Source organism: Pectinophora gossypiella, chromosome 17 (assembly GCF_024362695.1).
Source record: "Pectinophora gossypiella chromosome 17, ilPecGoss1.1, whole genome shotgun sequence".
Taxonomy (NCBI): domain Eukaryota; kingdom Metazoa; phylum Arthropoda; class Insecta; order Lepidoptera; family Gelechiidae; genus Pectinophora; species Pectinophora gossypiella.
This window is the reverse complement of record NC_065420.1, coordinates 3,680,816-3,707,349: the sequence shown is the minus strand read 5'-3', so window position 1 is coordinate 3,707,349 and position 26,534 is coordinate 3,680,816. Positions and strand designations below refer to the sequence as shown.

At 39.3% G+C, this 26,534-nt stretch overlaps 1 protein-coding gene across 3 annotated transcripts in view; it reads right to left on the bottom strand.

The window, feature by feature from the left end:
- LOC126374417 (hemicentin-2-like) overlaps window positions 1-26,534 on the bottom strand; it is a 418,670-nt gene that overhangs the window by 6,650 nt on the left and 385,486 nt on the right. For all 3 annotated transcript variants that reach the window (XM_050021062.1, XM_050021061.1, XM_050021063.1), the window contains 4 exons: window positions 25,961-26,054; window positions 18,372-18,523; window positions 15,584-15,664; window positions 14,688-14,771 (listed from right to left, as the gene is read on the bottom strand). In XM_050021062.1, coding sequence (XP_049877019.1) covers window positions 14,688-14,771; window positions 15,584-15,664; window positions 18,372-18,523; window positions 25,961-26,054 — 411 coding nt within the window. The remainder of the gene's footprint in view (window positions 1-14,687; window positions 14,772-15,583; window positions 15,665-18,371; window positions 18,524-25,960; window positions 26,055-26,534) is intronic.

Genomic DNA, 26,534 nt, shown 5'->3' with positions numbered 1-26,534 from the left:
TTTCAACATAACATAAGCACAAGTCCCAAGGGGGTAGTCGGAGGTACATCCATCGCAAGATGAACTAAGTACCCACACCTCACCGAGTTTTACGTTAGCCCAATGTGATTGATGAAATGATTTAATACATGTCTTTTGTTAATGGAGGAACAGACATAATTATTATGTGTCATACATACATATACAAGGTGTTAGTGACATCGTAACTAAACTTTGAGGGATGATTCAGGCTATGATTATGAGTTGATTTCAAGTGGAATTTTCCGTAGCAAAAGTATGGAAAGAAAAATAATTTTAAAAAACACTAAAGTGTTTATAAATTTTCCGACAGTAAACTCCACTTGATATTATCAACTCAGAATCATGGTCTGAATCATCCCCCTCAGTATTCGTGACGATGTCACTAACACCCTGTATACATAATTATGTATACAGGTTGTGAGTATAATTATACTCACGACTGTAACCTCTAATGAGGTGGGCAGAGCCACAATAATCCGAGGATAACTTGTAGCTATTTTTGATCATGAAGTTGACTGATAAATGTGGAGGAAGCAAGATAAGTATGCCAGGATCGAAGCGAATGGAATTCCATAGTCTCTGCTTACTCCGGTGGGAAATAGGCGTGAGTTTATGTATGTATATGTGGAAATCCTAAGACGAACATGGAGTTTCCATTGCACCAGTTTCTGTTTCCTTTCACAAGTCTTCATCAGCCCATTAACGTCCCCACTCTGGGGCACGGGCCTTCCCTATGGATGGATAGGGAGATCGGGCCTTAAACCATCACGCGGGCCCAGTGCGAATTGATGGTTATTAACGACTGCTAATGCTGCCGGGACCAACGGCTTAACGTGCCTTCCGAAGCACGGAGGAGCTCGAGATCAAAACTTTTTATTTGTGGTCACCCATCCTATGACCGGCCTTTGCGAAAGTTGCTTAACTTCAACAATCGCAGACGGAGCGCGTTTACCGCTGCGCCACCGAGCTCCTTTCATAAGTATTTGCTAGTAAAGTCGTAAGACTGAATGCCCTTTTATAATCCAAAGTATGAAAATCTTGGAGATAAGTAAAACCTTCTTTTGAGATAACGAATCTTATCTGTAACATCTTACAACATGGAAGGAAGCAATTTGCAATATCGGGGGTCAAGACCCGCCGGAGGATATCTTGTTTCCTCTACCCTGAAACCAGGAGATAATACAGGGTGGTATTAAGGCGAACATACCGTGAACAAAGTCAGCTGACCTTTAAAACAATATTGTATCACCAATAAAACATCCATTAGTTAAAAAGCCTGTTTTAAAGAAAGGAAAAGAAACTTATAAAATCAAAAGGACAAAATAAAATAAACATTATACATGAGGGATGGCGGAAATAAAACTTAGGTTTGCAAATAATCGTCTTTTTCTATTTTTAAAAGAATTAAAAATCCGACCCCGCACGCACACTCATCTTCAACCGCCATCACACTCCCCGTCCCTTTCGCACACCCTCTCTTTCTTCTCCGTTCCATTCAGCTTACGTTCCGTTCCCACATACATAATAAACATATAGGAATTGCATTTTTTGAACCCTTAAAGCATCCATTAGTTAAACATACTGTTTTAAATAAAAAAAACATTATCTAACTTTCCATTAGCATATCTATGTATCTGTAAGTAGGTAAATACCTAATAACTACAGGCAACTACGTTTCTTTCTTTCTTTCTTTCTTTTTTTCAATGCCAAATCAACCTCAACAGGTAACAAAGGAGGTTCTTAATAATTTGTCGGTAAGTATGTATTTCGTTGAAATATTCCCATCTCATCCCTTTAGAGAATACGGTTACATCCAAAAATATGCTATATTATTCGTACGTGTGACGGTATGTCGCTATGTAGTGAAGACCTCTAAAAATATACAGGCTGTTAGTAACATCGTAACGAATACTAAGGGGGATGATTGAGACCATGATTCTGAGTTAATATCAAGTGGATTTTTTTCTAAATTTTAGTAAATTTTAAAATGCTTATAAATCTAGAAACAGAAGACAGTCTAAGATGATCGAAAATCAATCTCATTTTACTTTTCGACTAATCTTCGATTTTTTTTTATGAAAAAGGTAACAATGGGTACGACGTTTGACCGCTTTTATTGATGACGTCACAGAACAGTATTTCCATAAAAACTCCGAAGAAAACTTTCGTTGTGATTTGACGTTTCGTAAAAAGTATCTCATTTGACTAGGTTGAGACTTTTTGGCGGGAACGGAAACGGGACGGTTGCTTTCTTCATTGATTATCACATTAAGTTAGTCGGAGAACATTCGCGATAGTGTTATTATATCGGAATATTCAATAAACAAAGTGTATCTATCTATTTTCGCTTCGTGCCAACAAGCCGCTTCATAACTCGAAAGTTTATGCGGACTTCTGAGTTAATTCGTTTGGGGTTCGGAGTAGGAGTCTACTCCGAGGGTGGGGGCTTAGGTTTCATCATCATCACTTTTCATCATTTCATTAATCATCAAGAAATAAAATACGTAAGACATGGCTGTATGAGCATAGTTCCCTTTGCCTTACCCTTCGAAGAAAACCAAAACAAAAAACAAAACAAAGTAATGTCACAGGTTTTCGTACATATTTTTAAGCTATTTTTAGACGCAACTGTAGGAAGGGCGTCCAATTCTTTTATACCGTAGTCCTGACAGAGGTCAAAGAGAATGCCAAACGTTACAAACCTAGCGTACAATTATTCTTTTTTTTAACTCATTGTTCCTTTGTGCCAAGCCTGAAAGCTCTGCAAGTCATTTTGACTTTATAGACCGTGAACAATTCTCCCACTTGAGTTTTAATTGTTTAATTGTCCTGGAGAATTTAAATCCTCAAACTTTTTCGTAGTATTTAAATTAAAATCTTCTTTTGTATTCAGTAAAAGCACAATGTAAGTATATGTATTTATTATACAACACATGTACAATACAAGATTGTCATAGATAAGTGGTTATCTAACACAATAAACACACATATATTATGGATGGATCTTATAATTTAGTACATACATACATAAACTCACGTCTATTTCCTACCGTTGTAAGTAGATAAAGTAGGGTAAGTAGTTTTAAATACAAATTGATCAATGCACGTTAAGCCGTTGGTCCCGGCTATTAGCCGTAAAAACACCTCCACCAACCCGCAGTGCAGCAGCGTGGTGGAGTATGCTCCATAACTCCTCCGGTTGAGTTATAAATATCAAGCAACAATTATTTTTATATATGGTTGTTCTGCCATTAAGTACATTTTATTTTGGAATAATTATGTACCCGAGTAACAAGAAAATAGGTAATTGGCCCCGATTCCTGCAGACACCGCCTAATTTTATTTTAAGTTATATCCGTCATTTTCATATCCGTCGAAAAAGAAAGGGACGGATGATTCACAGCTCTTAATTTTAGGAAGAATGAGTAAAGGAATGAATAACCTGGCCGAATCAAAAGGTACGTCCCTGGTATGCAATCCGTTTGACGTGCTGTCTACTTAACTGTGTCGGGTTATTGACGGATGTAAAATTTTTAGACGGTTGGTTTAGATTTGTGCTTAAAATTGACGTGTGTTCCATAAATTTTATGCTTGTCGATTACCCGTCCCTTTCCTTTTCGGCGGATAAGAAAATGACAGATATAACTTAAAATTAAATTAGATGGTATTTACAGGAATTAGCACCAATATCACGTTAAAGCTGTATAACTCCATCTATATTGTTTTTGGTGAACGTAGGCTGGAAAGACCATCATTTCAAATTTTGGAATAACGCGCATTTTTAAAGATATGACTTTGAAAAGCAAAGAGATCGCGCTGCAGCGGAATTGGGTAATTTCCTAAGTCATAAATAAATTATGAAATTCTGATTTACTAAATAAAGACAGATCTAAAGGTGACAAAAAACGTTTTCCAATTTTCTATTTAACTTATTTATGAATTTCAATAAAGCAAAATGTAATAATAAGTACGACATTTTGTCACGTTTTTCAATGACGTTACAGGTTGGTGATTCGAATAAATTGCATAGTAATTTCGTGTTTTGACGTTTAGTAAAAAGTAACTGATTTGACTAGTTGGAAACTAGCCTATTACGCTGCACTGGGCGGGCAACTTTTCTCCTTCTTATCGTGTGGGTTGTGAGGTGAATACCAACCTCATCAACTCTGGTGTCAGGGTTATTATTGAGCCGCCAAAGGCCCCTGACATGGCTCATGTAACGACTAAGTACATACTTACATCAGTAATTAGTAACCGGGAGCAACGGCTTTTGGACAATCGGTGATCAGCCTGTAATGTCCTAACCAAACATAGGGATCACTAAGTGGTTTTTGTGATATGTCCCCACCGGGATTCGAACCGGGGACTTCCGGATCGTGAGCCCAACGCTCAACCACTGGACCACGGAGGCCGTAACCCTTCAATTTATTGTATTGAAACACGCCTGTTAGTATTATGGCAAATGTTACATCAAGGGTTCCGTTTTATGGTGGCCGGTTTTATTGTTCGAGATATTCTGATCCGGCGATATTAGGACCGGGTGTTTTACATGACTGAGGCCGTTATGTTTTCTCAAGGCTGCAGGTTCGATTCCCGAAAGGTAGTGAAACTTAAATGCCTGTAAACGTGTCTTTCGAACTATAAGAAAACGATCAATTCAATAATGTTTCATATTAATATTCATTTATTGCATGTCACATACATAAATTAAGGTGGAACATAGTAAAAAGGTACATGTGACGCCCTGCAAGTGCACGGCAATATAAAAGAGGCGACACTAGGTGCCTTATTGTTTTTATAAGATTCACCCGTGATTAGGCAAACGCACAGAAAAAAATATTACTGAACACGCTCGTCCCGGCTTGACAAGAGCTCCAGGTTCAGGTCCGGTCCGAATCAGATTTTTTAGGTTCAATTTTCTCCTTAAGTGTGGGTTGTGAGGTGGATTATCACCCCTGGTGTTTTTGACAAATAGCATTAACTACTTGGCCGGACAAATGTGGAGCGCTGAGGGTTTTCACCCGGTACAAAATTTAAGACAACAGGCCTGAGGGTGCCCAGTTGGGCGCGAACATCGTCTCAGGGCGTCGTCTGAGAGGAAAATATTTGAATTAATCGACCCTAGTGGATCGATAGCGATAAGCTCTGAATGAGGGAAATCGTCGACCACGCCGGCGGGGTCGCTATCGGGGTTTAACCCTGGTGTCAGAGTTACTATTGAGCCACCACAGGCCCCTGATATGGCCCATATACGACTACTTACTTACATCAGTAAGTAGTAAATGGAACCATAACGACTTAACACATTACAACACACCACTCACCACCATACACTCATAAGAACGTCGTCTCTCTATAAAATAACATAACACGAACAAATCATTTTTATGTACTTCGGTAGAGGGGAAAGCGTGCGGTTAGCAACTCCTGCCGGGTCTGCTTGACAACCGTGCCGCGCGCGGCGCGAATTATATTGAGCGCTTCGACTAATACCCGTTTGACGTCCATATACGTAGATAGCATTCGTATAGTTTATTGGTCCACGCGCTCGATATAATTTGCGTCGGGCGCGGCGCGGTTGTCACGCAGACCCGGCTGTTTATAATTTCTCTGAGTCACACCCAAAACTAACATACTAGAAAAGGCATTGTATCGTACCTAACTTGAGGACATTAGTTACAGTCAAGTCACGTCTCAACTTGATTGTTTTGCGGGCCCTCATGTATAACCATCGGTCCTTATTCTCTTTATTTACCTAAAGCTTTTTAGAGATACAATGCGAGTAATAAAATAACAAAATGTTAGAATAACCCTTTCTTTTGGTATAATATTGTATAAATGGATAAACGTTAAGTTGTTCGGGTGTTAAGGGTGTCGGGAATCGGGAGGTAAGAGAATAGAGGAAAAAATAATATGATTCTATTTGTTTCCTGCATGATATGGGATGTTAAGAAAAGCAATCAATTTTGTACAAAAAGGGCATTTTTTACCTTTGTTGGGTTTGCTTTTGGCCCCAGACTTGCCCGAAGGCATTGACGAGGCCTAAGATGGAGCTCGCCCAGAAGGTGCCTGTTCACTTTGGCCTTGAAAACACCCGGGTTATATGCATTCGGTTCATAAACTGAATGGAGGTCCAGAGTTGGATTACTGATGGAACATTAGCCAGTAGAGCTAACATACACAGCGTGATAACATTTTGTCACGGTCATTTTATCGATTCTGACGGTATAATTATGTCGTTTTATCGATTGGTGTTAATATGTGAACCAAAATAAGTCCTGACGTTCTGTCAAAATACGAAAAAATTCACGTTTCACGCATATTAGGAAAAAACGAACTTATCGATTGCGACAAAATTTATTAAATCGATCGATAATTTTATCTCTGGGAAACTATTTTTAGTTCCTTTCTGCGATCTTAATAAGTATGTGGAGTGTGTGGATTTCCGTAGTGTCTGCCTACCCCAGCGGGAAATAGGCGGGATCTTATGTAACTATATACATGTCAGCTGTAATTGCCATTTCATTTCGATGGTCTAACAGAAAGCTCGGTGAGGTTTGGGTACTTCTACTTAGTTCATCTCGCGGTGGATGTACCTCTGCCTACCCCAATTGGGATGTAGTCGTGAGCTTATGTAATGTTAATTTAATTTAAGAAAGAAAAACGTTTATTTTATAGCTCCACATTTTAATCAATTGAACAATCACGTAATTGAATACTGCCCCCGTGGATTGGACCGATTAAAGATTTAAGTGAAATTGCTTTCCATTTTCCATAGAATTAATGGAAATTGATTAAGTCATTTGGTAAAGAAATTAAAACTCTCATCTAAAAGTATGAAAGCGACCCCATGAGGTTTCTTTTCTTGCAGAGCTTGTGTACAACACGAATGCTTACATAATATATTAATACCGACCAACATCGACCTGGGATAGACATTTAGGGCCGTCGCCGGACACGGCTTGGATGATGATGATGATGATATTAATACACTATGTGATGAATATTTTTTTAAAGAACGTCTAGAGCCCTGTGCCGAGGTTTTTCTTGCAGCTTCTTTTCCCCGGCTATACAGGTTGTGAGAAGCTGCAGTAGTTTTAGGCGGATGAGACGTTCGTTATGTAAAAATTGACGATTCAAAGTGTAACTATGTTACCTACTGAATAAAGATATTTTTGAATTTGAATTTGAATTTGAACCACACACGCAAATTTCACACACACACCCTGTCACTCACACACACTCTCTCTCTCTCTCTCTCACACACACACACACACACACACACACACACACACACACACATTTCATTACACACATCTAGCTGTTTGTGTTTAAAACATACACATAACGTAAACTCACGATTATATCCCACGAAGAAGAAGAAGGAGAAGAAGAAGAAGTGAGTGTTAGAAGTGTGTCAGGATCGAAGCAAATAGAATTCTATAGTCTCTGCTTACCCCGGTGGGAAATAGGCGTGAGTTTATGTATGTATGTATGTACGACTATATCCCAATTGGAGAAGTCTGAGGTACATCCATGGCAAGATGTACAAAGCACCCACGCCTCACCGAGCTTGCTGTTAGACCAACATAAGTGGTGAGCCGTCACCGTCTATAATGGTCAAGCCAACTGTGTTAGTGAAAACTGCCTTAAGGTAAATTTGTAACTCAATGGTGTAAGTCCGGTATCGGGTTTTGTCCAGCGAAGTAGTTAATGCCACCTGCGGCAAATTACAATAAGTCACGTCAAAAAAAAAGGTATCGGGTTCGAATCGGCGTCTGAGTAGCAAGGCCGTGAACCACAGGACTGCAGTGACTTGAGCCATAGAATAAGAATAATACTTTGTACAGAACGGCAACTCTCCACTCACCACCGTCTTCAATCGTATGGGCGTCAGACGTCACACACACATCTGTGTGTACGATGCGCGTGTACGATAACGTCAATGTGCAGTATCTGTGTGAAACGAGGTAGGGACACTTCATACAAAAAACCTCGTTTGCTTGAGCTCAAAACTCTCATTTAAAACTTAGGATTCGCTCCAGAAACTGTTGAGTTTCAAGGGACTAGGAACAAAAAGAAGAACGGCCGGAGCTCGATCTCATTATAATATTAGATACGGTCACGAGCCAAACATCGCGATCTCAATACAAATAGGTCGCAGCTTTTCACCATTCGTTCCCATAAAAAAGGTCGAACGTCCCCGGAATAAAATTAAAACGATCAAACGCGATATCTACATAAAAATAATCCAATTTCGTAAATTCGCAGTCAATTTTTTATATTAAGCCCTGGCTGTAAGGGCGCTTTCACACTGGCACACCATGGTTGCGCCACTGGAAATTATTCAGAATTTGGTTGCCGGTAACAAATTGGTTGCGCAACTGAGGTACCCTTTACACAAGTGCACAGATTAACCGCGGCGTAACCGCGGTGGCACCATCATGGTGGCCTAGTGAGATAGGGCCCTAAGGGTCTGCTTATATGTGGCGTTAATTAAAATTTTCCCTTGTCTGTCAGATTAAGGTACCCTTTGTTAAATTCGATTCGTCGCGCAAACATGAATATATAATTATTTACGCAATGTTTTTTTCCAATTTTCTGTTAATTGGTGTCACAGTGTATTCATTTATATGATCCCTGGACTATTATTGTTTCGTTGTTGTGTTTTGTGCTGTGTCACCATCATGGAGGGATGCTTTTGTGAATTATGAACGTTTTATGGCACCCATTATTCCTGCAGTTCAGATGATGATCCGTCGCTCGTGTGTCGTGATCGTGGGTTTGGGCCTTGATCTGTATTGGATCTGTATAATGGTTTTCATATTACAAAATCGTTTCATGCGGAAAGCCACGGGAGCTCCGTGGTTCCTTCGCAATGAAAATCTGCACATTGACCTAGGTCTGCCAACCATTGCCCAATGGCTCAAATTAGTTTCCAAACGTTTTTTCGATTCTGCTCCGCACCACCCAAATCCCCTGGTAGTTGCGGCTTCCGAGTACATTCCGCTTAGGGACGGTACTGAAAAGTATCGGCGTCCGAAGGACGTAATATACGATCCCGACGACCCGATCACTCTAGCCATAGAGGCAGCCAATCAGCTCGCGACACCAAACACTTCAGGTCCCCGATACCGACCCCGCCGGCGTGGTCGACGATTTCCCTCATTCAGCGCTTATCGCTATCGACCCACTAGGGTCGATTAATTCTTTCAAATATTTATCCTCTCAGACGACGCCCTGAGCCGAGGTTCGCGCCCAACTGGGCACCCTCAGGCCTGTTGTCTTAAACGTTGTACCGGGTGAGAGCCTTCAGCGCTCCCCATTTGTCCGGCCAAGTAGTTAATGCCATCTGCGGCAAATCTACAATAAGTCACGTCAAAAAAAAAAAAAAAAAAAATGTTTTCATATATCCTGGATCAAGATCTTTACGTCGCTTGTTTATTTATTTCTTTTATTCGATTGTACCGTTGTCATAGAAAAAAGTTTGAATGTCAGTAGGGGCTTAGCACAAAAGTCACTTTATCATTGCTAGTTCGCATATAACATTGCAGGCTGATCATGCGATTGTCCGAAAGTATGATGTTCCGTGCTTCGGAGGGCAGTTGGTCCCGGCTACTATTTACTTACGTAAGTATGTAGTCGTCATATGTCAGGGGCCTTGGGCAGCTCAATGATAAACCTCACACCAGAATGAATGAGGTCATTGATCTCACAAGCCACAGGACAGAAGAAGTGAGTAAGAAATTGTAGCTGAACCGTTCCCAACTTCAAAGACAATTTCGCAATCATTTATTGTGGATGTTACAGCCATACGTTCTCTCTGGAGAACTGAAATATTCAGGGCATCTCGCAGCCAAATTATCTCGTATGCACGTCTTTGGGCCGGCACGTTCCGAGATACATTTTTAAGATATGGACGTTAACTCTCTATAGACCCTGAATTCGTACGAGGGAACAAAGCGAACTGGAAACGTACTGGAATTATTTTACTTTAAAATTGCTTTTTGGCTGCTTCTGAGAATAACCTTTAAATCTTTGATAACCCCAGCTGTGGGATTATTGTAGGTTTTGTACTACAATCATCATCACCAAAAGCCACATGCTCTTGTCGGTGTAGAATTCCTCTCCGTGCAATATTTTAAGGAAAAATAGGGCAGTGGTTTCCCTCTTGCCTTCCGCCCGGCAGTACTGTGTCTGACGCGAGTGGGATGGCGCCCAGAGTAGTCTATTTCAAAGCCGTACTAGGACTCCTATCCTCCGTATCTGAATAGTACTGACAGTTATTGCTGTTATCTGTCAGGTTCCAGGTTACAGTCCCTGTGACTTGCCCCTTCCGTCCTGCATTACTGTACCGATGGCTCCCATTTTCGTCTCTGCAACCAACCTAGACTAACTAACTCTAATATACAATGCATAATCTAACTCCCGTGATATCCAGTGTAGTTGGCAGGGCTGCAAGATTTCGGCACTTGTAACTTTTGATAGTACGAAGTTTTAAAGATCGGTTGGGGGGTTGGGGGCGTCGGTTCAAGTCCTGGTACCGGACTTGCACCAATGAGTTATTATTATTAATTTATGTTGAGTGCTATTTTCACTAACACTGTTGGCTCGACCGCGATAGGTGAGCACTTATCACGTTAACAGAAAGCTCAGTTGAAGCGTAGGTACACAGTTCATCTTGCGATAGATGTACTTAACTCTGACTGCCCCAATTTGGAATATGTTTTGTGTTGAAGATCGGAATAAAATATCTTCATGATTTTTTATGTCGGACAAAAGACGTTATTTTATATTACACGTTATTTTACGTTATTATTATTTTACACAGAAAAGAAATAACATATCCGAGGGCGCTCAGGTAGACAGTCTAAAAAAATCCGGACGGACAGATAGACAGACATGACGATTCTATAAGGGTTCCGTTTCTTGCCAGTTGGTTACGGAATCCTAAAAAGAGGACGAACAGGATGTTTTGCTTCTACGAATTGACATATCAATATGATGTAATTATCTCAATGGATCGTTTTCTTCTTGCTATTTAAACGCAAACAAACCAAAGAATATACCTATAATCCGTAATAATAACATAAAAAGAGGAAAACCAACGAAAATTGTGACGAGTATCGTAATAGGACGGGTGACACCCGACCTGTTACCCCAAAAAATAGGTCTAATCATCTTGCCTCTTGTGTCCTCGATAACTTTCAATATTTGCCTCTTTTCCCTTACTCTTACTAGCATTTCCTCATTAGTAAGCCTTACTGTCCAACTTATTCTTTCTATCCACTACATTTTAAAGGCCTCGAGAATCTCTCTGTCTTTCTGTGTCAGTGTCCAAGTATCACTTCCATAGAGGAAAAAACAGAACGGATTACCACGGCCTATATTTAATGTTCATTATGTTAGGAAAGTCTCAACGGTTGCAGAGGCGAAGATGGGAACCATCGGTACGGCAATGCAGGACGGAAGGGGCAAGTCACAGGGACCTGGAACCTGACAGAGGGCAGCAGTAGCTGTCAGTACTATTCAGAGGCGGAGGAAAGGAGTCCTAGTATGGCTTTGTTTGACTACTCTGGGCGCCATCCCACTTGCGTCAGACAGAGTACTGCGGGGCGGAAGGCAAGAGGGAAACCACTGCCCTATTTCTCCCTAAAAAAGTAGCATGGAGAATGCTGCACCGACAAGAGCGTGGCTCTTAAATTGATCATGATGATGATGATGGTGTTAGGAAGGGCACTATTCCTCAGTATGTTTCGACGATATGTAAGGTAAGATAAGCAGTTTAACGCGTTCTTTATTCCCAGTCGAGCTACAATGTTTGGAATATCATTAGTATGTTTTAACTTATCCTTGGGTGTCACCCCAAAACGGGTGGCACCCGCCTCACCCTCTAGCTACGTCACTGTACCAGCCTATTTTGAGGCTAGGCATTGTCGCGGGTTTAAGGTAATCCCTCTTACCCTGGCGTATATGAAATCTTTTCAAGCTCATATTGAATACCAAACTTGATTTTCTTTTCACATTTTCTCCTCATAAGGGGAGTAGATGAAACTGTGATAATAAATTGAAAATCTTCGGCTTACATTTTGTTAGGAGTCTATAAATCACTGCGCATTTATAAAAGTTCCTTTTTTATATTTTGCAGTGTTTTATTTTATTTTATACATTGTTTTAAGTTTACGCGGTTATTATCACAATTAAAGCACAAATAACGGGTTCTTACCGCGTTTAAATGGGGATATGAGACTGAGATGTTTTATTTTATCTGTGTACAGCGAGAAGTAACACTATTATTTTCGAGCTTTTATGTTTTAAATGAATGAAGTATCCTTTTATATTTAAATGCATTTTATGTTTTTTTCTATCTTTATTTCGTCTACCAGAGAAGCAGATATCGATTTAATGGTTATTAGATGAGATACTTTATAATGTATTAATTGGTGAACGTGCTTCTAGATGCGTCGCAGGAGTCGCTCGCGCCGTAGCCATCATGTTATGAATCTTTGTATGACATCGTATGTAACGTCGCGCACCTATTCGCGCCGCACGACCCGCATTTTGTCGCAAAATGCGATGACTTCGGGGCGTGCGGATCCTGCGGTTTGTCTAGGTGCGCGTTCTCTTTTACACTGTTGGTTGGACCGACTCAATGGTAGTAATTTCACTGCGAACCATTAGCCAAATTAAACCCCTCGGCGAGATTCATATCAGTAGGACTAACATGCGCAAAGTGATAAAATGTTGTCACGGTCGTTTTACCGATTCTGACGATTTAATTATGTCGTTTTGTCGATTGATGCTAATATGTGAAACCAAGTGATGTCGTTCCGTCAACACACGAACAAAATCACGTTGCACGCATGTTAGGGAAAAAACAAACTTATCGATTCCGGCAGAGGTAGACCGAGAAGGACTTGCATTGACCAAAATGGAGATGTCCTTAGAAAAGGTTTAATACGATCTACTCTGACCCGGCGTGCGTGTATGAAGCGATTGATGAATGGGGAGGAAGCAAGAAAAGTGTGTCAGGATCGAAGCAAATTGAATTCTGTAGTCTCTGCTTACCCCGGTGGGAAATAGGCGTGAGTTAATGTATGTGTATCGATTCCGGCAAAATTTACTGAATCAATCGATGATTTTATCACTTTACGCATGTCAACCCTGCAGATGTCATGTGTGTTTAGGTACTTGTAGGCGCTTGTAGATATCTTTACCCAACAGTTTCTAAATTAGACCAAATAGCGAAAAAATTTTTAAAATTTTTAATTTTATTTCACTGTTATGATTTTGTATGTCGTTTCCAAATCTCGGGACTGTGGAGTCCCGGACTGTTGGAAGGCGTGCGTGGGGCCGAAGCTAACACGTAGAGACCCCTCAAGACAATTTAATCTAAATGTGGTGTGACACCAACCGGCGATTATCCCTGCATGCACTATTGCAGATTATTATTTGCATGTTATTATTTTATTAACTGAAAATGTAGACGAAATGTTAAATGCTGACCAACTGCAAACTACTATGTTTATTGCAAATAAATGAATTACGAATTAAATTTTACCGGTAAATCGTGCATTTAATATATTTACTTTTGTAATATGTATATACATCCGCGTAATTACGTTTATATTTAATATACCTACCTACGCTTTATGATTTTCTGGTTTTCTGTCCAAGTGGGTTGTGGTTGTGAGAATGTCCCTGACATGGTTAATGAAACAAGGTAAATTAAGTCGACGGGTACCTACTAAAAAGGTAGTTAATGACAACGACTTCAGTATTCCCAAGCCTTGGTAAAATATTTATTTAAAATTGATCGTTATTTTTATATTCTCAAGAGACAGGCAATATCGAATGCCTGCGAGATATACCATTCCCTAATAATCTTGCTCGGGAGAATGTGGCAGATAATGAATTGGATTACATCGCACAAAGGTTTAGGTGATTATGTGTTCAGATAGGGTGAAAAGACGTGTTTTGGATACGCCCTTTTACCTATGTCATTTTATAGTGTCAGAGCGACCGTGGAGGAAAGTATTTTTAATTTAAGTCGCGTTTAGGTTTTTGTGTCGTGTGTTAAAGCACAAGGAATAAAAAGTCTTTCTTTGTTTTTTTTGAAGAGACTTGTTGTAGATTTTCCGCCTTTTTATAATGTCACTAAGAGAAAATTTTATCCACAGCTCTTATTAAGCCGGGACGTCGTATGTACACGTCTTGTGTTCATGTTTTTGTGCAATAAAGGATTATTGATTGATTTATTGAGAAGGACTCCTTACCAGTTGAGAGCCCCTGGCGCTCCCCATTTTTCCGGTCAAGTCAATGCCATCTGCGGCAAATCTACGTTAAGTCACGTCAAAAAAGGACTCCTTATTGCGTGAAGTAATTATATTTTCTTTTTGTAAAAAATAATAACATTACTTTTTTTAACAAAAAAAATTTTAAAATAAATAATAATAATAATTATATATATTTTTTTACAAAATAAAAAAGGAAAAGATGTTCGTGGAAGTAATCATAAGGTTATGGTCGTCCTGCAGTATAAGGGCCTCATTGAGTACTAGTCGTGGCAAGAACCACGACGATACTCTGTGGACTTTGCTGAGTGAAGCACGAAAATCGTAAAAAGGTGTAATTTTTTTGTAATGTGTAACAAATGCAAAAAATACCTGGCATTCGTAAGTCCCGTTGTCCCTTTTCTGGACAAATTTGATCTGCAACGTCCAGTCTTCGGATCCCTCACCGTGCAGAACCTGAAATATTCCAAAATTGAATTTAATCAGCGACCAAAATGGATCTATTTCGGCACAATTCCGACCACATTCGGGCAAATTCGACCACAAAATGTGACCATCGGATCACAATAACCATTTAGGCTGTGGACGTTAATTCCGCGGACGATCCGTTGAAACGGTCGGTATTGTCATTTACTTGAATACCTATAACGTGGATAACCAATTGTTGGTTTGCGCATCGGTTGTCGATTGCTACTGATGCCGCTGAGTTGAATCAATTCAAAAATATCTCTATTCAGTCCGTAACAGTTACTCTTTGGATTGTCAGTTTTCGAACGCCTCTGTAAAAGTAACCTCAGCCCTGGGCTCTTGACGTTCTTACAAAAGGTACAATTACAATACAGTAATACAATAGTACAATACAACATACGTATAGTATATAGTAGTAGTGGTAGTACAGTCATGAGCAATATAATGTACCCACTTTAGGACTCTGTCGCACTAACATATTTGACATATAGTGAGACTTACAGTTCAATTTGTCAAAAAAGTTAATGTGACATGGTACCAAAGTGTATACATATTAATGCTCGTGACCGTACAATTTCAGTAATTTGGCTGTGTAGTATAGATTGTCTTCTTCTTATCGTGTGGATTACAAGGTAGATTACCAACCTTATCAACCCTGGTGTCAGGGTTATTATTGAGCCGTCAAAGGCCCCTGACATGGCTCATGTAACGACTACATACTTACATCACTTAGTAACCGGGATATAAATGATATTTTTCCAATTTGCGTGTCTACAGATACATCAAAGAACTAATCTTACCTGAAACCGTTCATCATTGGTGTAGGTGAATTTCCCTGAGCTCAATATATGCCAGTCACGTTTCCTGATCCACGAGACTTGCTGAAAAATAAACGAGTAACATATTAACATACGAACACTCGTGCCACTAATCCCTAATGGAATAGGCAGGGAAACATGGCGTCAGATTGCAACTTACAGCCTCGCTATAAAGGGTGTTAGTGACATCGTAACGAAAACTGCGAGGGATGATACAGATCATGATTCTGAGTTGATATCAAGTGGAATTTTCCGTCACAAATTTCAACTTGATATTGTTTGGAAAATTCAACTTGATATTAACTCAGAATAATGAGCTGAATCATCCTCCTCCAACGTATACTGATACGTTACGATGTCACTTACCGTGCAAGTAGCCACATAAGTATTTATGGGTGTTCCTAACAATGTAACGCTTAGAATTATTTGGATCATTATTCTGAGTGGAAGTTTCTGTCGGAAAATTCATGAAAATTATTGGTTTTTTTTTATGGTATTTACAGTTACTTACATACTTTTGCGACGGAGAAAAACACTTGATATCAACTCAGAATTATGGTTTAAATCATGCCTCTCAGTAATCGTTACGATGTCACTAATACCCTGTATAAGTGAATACGATTTAGCCGACTGCCTTGTCGTATGACAATCGCCTTACTCGGCTCCTACCACTTGCCGGGGATGATAAGCAACACATTTTAAGTTCGTTTTATACGAAATAGCGTATTACGCAAAATACTCTAGACGTAGTGTTCGTAAGAACTCTTCGTTTTTCATACGCGGTACGGGAAACATCATATTAACGTCAGCAACGAAGAATACACGTGGAAAATATTTGATGTTGTATGAATTTAAAACGGGTTTTACCACGATCATAAAAGAGTAGGAAACGTAAATCTGCTGGGAGAGTCGTATAACTCGTATAACGTCCCATTTAATAAGTAAATAAACTAGGTACCGTTATATTAAAATACTCAGATACTTCATTTTCTCCCTAGTGTTATCCCAATACAGGTTAGGTTAGGTTATGAAATGAATTTCTCGGGTATATCGGTTACCTCACGATGTTTTCCTTAACCGCTGAGCACGTGATAATCATTTATAATCCAAACATGAATTCGAAACCAAATTAAAAAATCATTTGTTTAGACCCATGCTGGGATTCAAACCTGCGACCTCAAAGTGAGGCTTAAGCGTTCTGCCTTAGATACTATTCATGTTCTGTGTGTTTCATGGTCTGTGTATTTTATGTTCTGTGTTTCATGTTCTCTGTGTTTTATGCTTTGTGCTTCATGTTCTGTGTGTTTCTTGTTTTGTGTGTATTACTCCCAGTTCACCAGAGAAGTAATTCCTAGCCCATTTAAGAAGTAGTTAATAAACCTAAGTAGATTTTACTCCCTTTTATTGTGTACGAATAAATAAGTAAAAGTAATTAGTAGTACCAACCTTTGACCTTTGAAAAGAAAAGGTAAACACACTTTCAACTACAATTGCTTAAAAATTTAGATCGAGATAATTGAATGGACAAATTAATTAAGAATTCCGGTCACGGCACCAAATTGTATTTGCCAAGGTAAACAAAGACTTGGTGGGTGGAAACAAAGTGGATAATTGAATCAGAAAGTAACAGTCTAGAGGTAAAAGTTACTTAGTCCACGTCGAAAACAGATTTCTATTTTGAAAATTAGAATCAGTTTTACAGCTTAAATTATTGATTATTGATTAAGTAACAGCCTACTAACACTGTTCAACTCCTTGCTTGCTCAATATTCTTAGGTCGGTGTATTTTTTTAATAATATTATTGTTTTGTTAAAGCCGCGGTAGCCCAGTTGGTAAAACGCTTGCTTCTCACTTTGAGGTCGCAGGTTCCAATCCAGCACAGGCGGAAACCAATGATTGTCGAATTTGTTTTGGAACTCATGTTTGGATCATAAATGATTATCACGTGCTCAGCGGTGAAGGAAAACATCGTGCAGAAACCTATACATGTGACCTAACCTGTATTGGGCTGGTTTTCCCTTCGCGGTTTGGAAGGTCAGACAGGGAGTCGCTTCTGTAAAAAATCGGACCTGTCAAATCTTCAGGTTAGGTAAGCGGACCCTGGGAAAAACTGAATAATGCTATGGAGATGATAAATTGATTTGTTAAACGTGTAGAATTTTTAAGTTAATCGTGGGTCGTCCTAATTAATATGTCTTTAATAATCTTGATTGATTTTTGTTTGTTAATTTAATCAAATTTATAAATAAATAAATTTCAAAATACAGATATTTAAATTAGCAATAGTTATATTCGTAATTTAATAACTACATAATTTACTAACTATTATGCGATTTTACACCATACATAAACTCATGCCTATTTCCCACCGTGATAAGCAGGGAATTCTATTTGCTTCCATCCTGACACACTAGTCTTGCTCCCTCCACATTCATCAATCACTTCATACACACACGACGGTTCAGCGTAGATCGTACTAAACCTTTCCTAAGGACATCTCTAGGTCTTCCTCTGCCAGCCCTACCATCAACTTTCGCTTTATATACCGCTTTAGCAATTCTATTATCCTTCATCCGCTCTAAGTGTCCAAACCAACCTAAAATTCGCTTCTCAATCTTAGTCACTATATCGTCTTTTACACCATATCTCTGTCTTGCCTTGCGATTTTACAAATAACACAATAAATACTTCCTATCTCTGGTCGCCTGAAGGAAATCTTTCTATGTGTACTTATGTGTGTGCAATAAAATATTTGATTGTATAACTTACCCCTCGTTCACTCAAATGGCCGACCAAGCAGTGAAGATAGGCAGTGCCCCCGAGCTGGGCAGTGATATTGCTGACTGAGTTGTTGGCTGTGACGTCAGCCGACGGCTGCACTCCCGCTCGCCACCCCCGAGCGCGCGATGTGCCGTGATGTCCTGGAAATAATCATTGGTTATATATTTTACGTCACACGCCACGCCGCGGGCACCTCACACAAATTCAATTCAAATTCAAAAATATCTTTTAAATTCAAATAGGTAACATAGTTACACTTTGAATTGTCAATTTTACATAACGAACGTCTCATCCGCCTAAAACTACTGCAGCTTCTCACAACCTGTATAGCCGGGGAAAAGAAGCGGCAAGAAAAACCTCGGCACAGGGCCCTAGACGTTCTTTAAAAAAAAATAAAAATAGACATTAAATATTGGTATACAATTGAGTAATTTAGCTGCCTAATATCAGTTCTCAGACAGTGAATCCCATGCATTCATATCTTCTAAATAATCACTAACTTTATAATAACCTTTTTTGTAAAGTTTTTGTTTAACTACTGTCTTAAAACAGTTGAAAAGCAAATTCTGAATGTCAATGGGAATCTTATTGTAAAAACGTATACATTGTCCTTAAAAGATTTAGTAATCTTATGTAATCGACTGACTTGTGAAGCAAGTTTATTTTTATTCCGGTTATTAACAATGTGCCGATCGCTATTTTTTGCAAATAATCCTATATGTTTTTACATAAGTATATTAAGTTTTCAAAGATATATTGTGATGCCAAAGTTAAAATATTAATTTCTTTAAATTGATTTCTAAGTGACATCTTGGGTCCCAATTTGTAAATCGCCCGAATCGCCCGCTTTTGCAGAACAAAAATGCTCTGGACATTTGCAGCATGACCCCACAGCAAGATGCACAGAACACCTCGACAATACAAGACACTACTCACGACATACAATTTATAATCTGTGCCTACTACGTTCTCTATGTAAGTACATTCATTTCATTCGTCCCTTTCAAAATAAAAGTCGCGAACAGAGCTGTAAGAATTTTTTTTATATAATTTTACTATAAAAGATGCCTGTGTTAACCAAACTAGGAATCACAAAGTGTTTTTTTGTGAATTGTCCCACCAGGAATATCAAACCCGGGACCTCCGGGTCGTGAGCACAACGCTCAACCACTGGACTACGGAGGCAGACTGTCACTGACTCACCCATCATGAAATTCCGTAACAAGTGCTAAGAGTCTCAAATTACTAGAAAATATGCGTTATTTAAAGAAATTATAATGTATTTTTGTCTTCTCATCGTGTGGGTTGTCCATATCGCCGTCTATAATGGTCTTATGAATATTAGATTTTCTAATTCCTTACTTTTGACCTACTTTGTAGTACATTAAGAGGATTACCCACCAGCTTACCGGGTACAAGTTGTTTTAATAATAACCTATTCCCGTTCTTGTTTAAGCAATGTAACATTGTTTAATGTATGAAGCAGTGGCGGATTCAGGGGTTTGAAGGGACTTGACGGGACGAAGCGTTCGCTAGGTAGCTTCGTTTATGGAGACAGCTATCAATGCATATCCATAAAATAAACTGGTTAAGTTTTTAATACCATCTGGGGCAAAATTACCTGTACTATCTGTTTTCTTTGTATGTTTCTTGTGTCTGTTTTATTGTGTACAAATAAATAAATAATAAATAAAATTGCAATAAATTACGTTAAAAAAGTGCCGCGCATTTCTCCTTCATAAAGTATTGAATTATTGAGTAAATTAAATAGATGAAATCAGAGTGAGTTTATCAACGTAATAAATAATAAAAAGCTTACACATATTTATTACAAATTTGTTAATAAATTTGTGCGCTTACAAATAATAAATATAATAAAATAAATATATTATATTTTTATTACATACATTACGTGGCATAACGTTGCATTTATATTATCAATATAAGATCCCCCCCTCCTCAATCCCCTCCCCTCAATAAATCGGAGGGGGTATAGAGCATACTCCACCACGCTACTCCACTGCGGGTTGTTGGAGTCGTTTTTACGGTTAATAGCCAGAACCAACGGCTTAACGAGCCCTCCGAAGCACAGAATCATATTAATTTTTCGTACAATCAGGTGATTCAAGCCTACATAGTCCTAATCAAACAAAAGACAGCCTCACAAAGTGTATTCGACATTGTTCTGATCGGGAATCGAACACGGACCTCGAGACTGTGAGCCTAACGCTTTAACCACTAGGCCACGGAGGCTGTTATATTATTAATACATTCAGTGAAGGTGGCTAATAATATCAAGTTGGTGTGGAACCAGAACTTAGATGATGCTTTTAGTTGTTAGAGGGCCACTTGCGGCCCTTAGTCCCTCCCTGGTTCCTACAGCTAGGCAGTCGAGGATCGGAAACGCAACCCATATCACGTTCATGTGGTTCGCCTTCACTTAGTAGTTGCTAACAAGTTTGGAAAAGTCAAACAGTTATGAATTTTGGCGTTGTAGACGATGCTTCCGTTTGTTTACTTAGTCATGAGCCATGTCAGGGGCCTTCGGCGGCTCAATAGTAACCCTGACACAATGGGTGATGAGGTTGGTACTCCACCTCATAACCCACACGATTGAAGAAGATTGTTTACTTAGTGTATGCGTGTTTAAGGGCCCAGTCTCCGGTTGCAGAATTCAGAATTTGAATAATTTTCATCCCCCTCGGGAAGTACCCCCGGTGACGTCACTATACCTGAAGTTGCTCTACTTCACTATCACATACATACATACATAAACTCACGCCTATTTCCCACCGGGGTAAGCAGAGACTATAGAATTCCATCTACTACTTCACACTACAACCCAGTCCGCCAGTCAGTCAGTAGGTCCTAGTGTACTTTACTTCACTATTAAACATTCGGTAATAAGAATTGTGACGTTGACAGCGATTCCCCGAACGGCGATTCCCGCTACGGCGGAGAATAGGTCAACTTGTCTGTTGAGTCGGGAATAAAGAAAAAAAATGTGCCTTTTTAATTGACTAATTTATAAGGCGATTTTGTATACAAAACCGTTTTTAACTTCTTGACTTCCCGGGTAGGTATGTCGTAAAATACCTACTTGTGTCGAGTATGTTGTAGTGACCTTACAGGGTTCCTGTTTGTACTTTACTCTACTTTTAATCTCTCTCTCTTTATTTAAGAGCTGCGCTCTTGTCGGTGGAGTAGTCGCCTCCATTTTCATTACTCCATATATAGGGCGTGTAGAACGGTGGTTGCCCCAATCGCCTTCCGTTTCGCAGGACACCGACCAATTTCTCAATTGGTGATGTTCTAGCTAGAGCCCTACCACATTTCCTCGGCCTCCAAACAGTACTGATACCGCTGCTGCACGGCATCAGGGGTGCGCTTTTGAAGTAGCGGCGCCTACTCGCTACGTCACAAGATCGTCAGTAGCGTTTTATAGTTTAGCCCGTCCCAGTGAGCTACCCACTACGTTCTGCTAATACCTACTACCCCTACTTTTAATACCTGTGTAATGATATCAGGAATGCAATAAATATTATATGATCGTAATTTTAATTTATCGTCTTATCCGATAGACGCATTGTGTTTTCCATGATTGTCCCTGTCCCGTTTTCAAATGTAGGCAGGGTCCACGGAATTCCACTTAGTAGGATCTTGACTCACCAGTTTCGTATCTTCCACTCAAATGAAAGTCTGCACGCACGAATGCATGCTCGCCGGTTTAGACTACCTACTGTGATATGCAATCCCGACTCGAGATCGCAAATTCGAGAGTCCGAAATTTTCGGGATCTCGTCTAGTTCATAAAAAATGTAAAGTTAGGATGGCTGAAATCGATGAAAACTGCTTGTTTGTGATAGTGAGGTTGATTAAAACATAATATTTTTTGAAAGAAAACATAATCCTTTATACTTCAATATTACTACACATTTTTTTAGGAGCTCGGTGGCGCAGCGGTTAATGCCCTCGGTCTGCGATTGTTGAAGTTAAGCAACTTTCGCAAAGGCCGGTCATAGGATGGTTGACCACAAAAAAAAGTTTTCATCTCGAGCTCCTCCGTGCTTCGGAAGGCACGTTAAGCCGTTGGTCCCGGCTGCATTAGCATTCGTTAATAACCATCAATCCGCACTGGGCCCGCGTGATGGTTTAAGGCCCGATCTCCCTATCCATCCATAGGGAAGGCCCGTGCCCCAGCAGTGGGGACGTTAATGGGCTGATAATGATGATTACTACACAATTAAGTTTTTTTTTTGGAAATCAGCATAATCAAAACAAAAAGTAGAGAAGATTAAGGAGATTCACCCAATCCCGTCAATCTCGAATGGGAGCTTCGGAATTCGAGTGTAACGTTCCCACCCTGAACTGTGTTTATTTAAAACACCAAAAACAACATAAATAAACGGCTTATATACGTCAGACTTTTGGGCACAACTCACATAGGTACTTAATACTTAGATAAAAAATAATAATGTTTTGAAAGAATTTGGAACCACCGAACCTGATAATTAAACCTTTTTTCAGAACCCTTTTCTTTAAGCGTTGCAATTTATAACCTCCATGTGGCAGAGTAATAAAGTTTTCAATTTTATATCTCACTTGAGGGTGTCTGTAGTGTACGTGACCTTTACTATTGAAAGTCACTCGAAAGTCACATTTGGCTTGAAAAATGTCTCAAAATGTCTTGAAGAATTCCTAAACGGTACAATTTTCGTAAAAGCCATTAATTATCAGCATGAAGTCGTTTAGTATTGTGGCAGGTATAGATTAGAACCAATTTTGAATTGAAGAGTTATTTTTTTATTCACTTCAAATGATATTGTCATGCAGAGGTACAATTACCTATTAGGTGTATTGAATTATGAATTGATGTGTTTCGTAGTACTAATAGAGTTTTTACCCGACTTCGGCGAAGCAAAATGGAGGGTTATGTGTTAGAGCGCTATGTATGTAGAGGTATATTGGTGCTAATTCCTGTAAATACCATCTAATTTTATTTTAAGTTATATCTGTCATTTTCTTATCCGCCGAAAAGAAAAGGGACGGGTAATCGACAAGCATAAAATTTATGGAACACACGTCAATTTTAAGCACAAATCTAAACCAACCGTCTAAAAATTTTACATCCGTCAATAACCCGACACAGTTAAGTAGACAGCACGTCAAACGGATTGCATACCAGCGACGTACCTTTTGATTCGCCCGGGTTATTCATTCATTCACTCATTCTTCCTAAAATTAAGAGCTGTGAATCATCCGTCCCTTTCCTTTTCGACGGATATGAAAATGACGGATATAACTTTAAATAAAATTAGGCGGTGTCTGCAGGAATCGGGGCCATTATGTGTGTATGTAAGTCTGTTCCAACGTAACTTCTAAACCACCTGTCAGAATTTAACAAATGATGTGTCACTAGAAGCGTCTTGATTATCCAGTGGTTATAGGCTATGTGACGTCACGCTAAATTCAACGTGGCGCCCTCTATAGGACATAAAGTGAGGACGAAAAAAAATATTTTTTTTTGATTGGTAGTGAGTTGGATATCAAATGAAAGGGCTTAATTTTCACATTTCAATAATGTACATATTACTAGCTTTTAATTGTAGGTTTTCTTGTATTTACTCGATATAAACGATGAATTGATAATTAAAGTGTTCAAATATATACTCAACAAATACTTCAAATCATGCACAAAACATGTATCGGAAGCACGTTATCTTAATAAATAAGACCTCAAAAAAAAAGTTCAAAACTAAAACTCGACTACGAATAAATCACTCTCTAAAAAGTATGAAACAAGAAAATAGGTATATTTCTCCGAAAATCTTCCGAATAGTTTCATAGTTTCTTCACTTCATATCTAGCAGATAGCTCTGGTCGAATGCCAATTAGTCTTTAAAGTCTGCTTATCACGGCATATTGCAGGCACGGCATTACAGGTACAGTATCCTCAAACGACACCACAGTATTGTTCGAAACTAAGAACCATGACCGACGTAACTAACCCTGTACACAACTCGGACACTTCATACGAAACACCTCGTTTTACACAGACACTACACATTAACGTTATCGTACACCCGCATCTGTGTGTGTGTGACGACTGACACGATTAAAGACTAAAGTAAGACCGAGGGGGTGACATAAACCTACCTCAGCGTATTGTTTTTCTTTTTTGACGTGGTCTATTGTAGATTTGCCTCAGATGGCATTAACTACTTGGCCGGACAAATGGGGAGCGCCGAGGGCTCTCACTCGGTACAAAATTTAAGAAAACAGGCCTAAGGGTGCACAGTTGATCGCGAACCTCGGCTCAAGGCGTTGTCTAAGAGGTAGAATATTTGAAAAAAGTGGTGGGAGCGGAGAGTTGCGGTTCTATACGTATTCCTTATTCTATGCCCCAATCAACCGTCAAAAAACCCCGGCAAGCAAACTACTAACTGAGCTAATCAGCTGTAAAACAAAGTTATTCAATAACAATTTTGGAAGTCAAAAAGTCCATTGCTTCTGAACAAGTAGTAAAGTCTGACACCAGTTTGCACTTCTGTTAGTTAGCGAAGTTGTACCTACTTTGAAGTGAATAGTTACAGTTTATTTTAGAACACGTCTGTTGTTTATTCATTTACTTCTTTTAACGAATTTGTTGACGTGAAAATATTGTTTTTTTTCTTGTCTTTGAAAACATTCACTACTTGGTCATAGGTGCACTACATTCTGTGTTACTAGCGACCCGCCCCGGCTTCGCGTGCAATGCTAAGGAAAAAATAATAATATTAACGGCATCACATTAAAAACCTCTAAAATAACAGTATTTCTCCACTATTTAATGGATGTTATTATACGTATAAACCTTCCTCTTGAATCACTCTATCTATTAAAAAAAAACGCATCAAAATCCGTTGCGTAGTTTTAAATATTTAAGCGTACATAGGGATATGGGGACAGAAAAAGCAAATTTGTTTTATACTATGTATGTATGATGTTACAGACATGCTTCGGAAATATCGATGAAATTAATGGAAGATTATTGAAACAATTCTTTTTAAGACTTAAAAAAATACATAATCGGATGCGATTTTTGCTTTCAAAACCATGCAATAGACAAGTTAGTTTCAATCCAGGTATAAAATTGTGAATTCAATTTATAATTACTTAAGTAAGTAATTGACTTAAAACGAGGTCTTAGTACGGTAATCACATGAAAATATGTTTTTTTTTTTAATTAGGCGCTTACGTCGCTTTCACATTAGGTAAGGCGCTGATACTGAACATTATACTTACGACGACCTTCAATCGTCTAGTGGTTGAGCGTTAGGCTCACGATCGGGAGGCCCAAGGTTCGAATGTAGGTGGGGCCTATTATTACAAAAACCACTTTGTGATCCTCAGTTTGGTTAGGACATAACTAGCTGATCACCCTGTTCGAAAGTAAGATGATCCGTGCTTCGGTAAGCCTAAATGAGTAAGTCGTTACATGAGCCATGTCAGGGGCCTATGGTGGGTAAATAGTAACCCTGACACCTGGGTTGATGAGGTCGGTTATTTCCGTCATAACCCGATAGAAGCACACTTACGTATGTCTCCGGTGGATGATGTGAAGAGTGGCAGCATGAAGAAGACAGCAGCAGCTAGCGGTACGCCCATACCGCTCGCCACTCGCCATCTCATCTGAAACAAACAACCAGTAAATTTAGAACGTTTTTTTTCGATTTTCACTTCTTATGAGATAAGGAGAGCCGTGGTAGCCCAGTTGGAAGAACGCTTGACTCTCACTTTGAGGTCGCAGGTTCTAATCCCAGCACGGGCCTAAACCAATGATTTTCGAATATATGTTTTGATCCGTGCTTCGGAAGGCACGTTAAGTCGTTGGCCCCGGTTACTACTTACTGATGTAAGTAAGTAGTCGTTACATGAACCATGTCAGAGGCCTTTGGCGGGTCAATAATAACCCTGACACCAGGGTAGATGAGGTTATTCATTCACCTCACAATCGACACGAAAGAATTGAAGAAGATTATAAATGATTATCATGTACTAAACGGTGAAGGAAAACATCGTGAGGAAACCCACGTCTAACCTGTATTGGGTTGGTTTTCAGTCAGACAGGCAGTCGCTTCTTTAAAAACCCAGACCTGTCAAATCTTCACG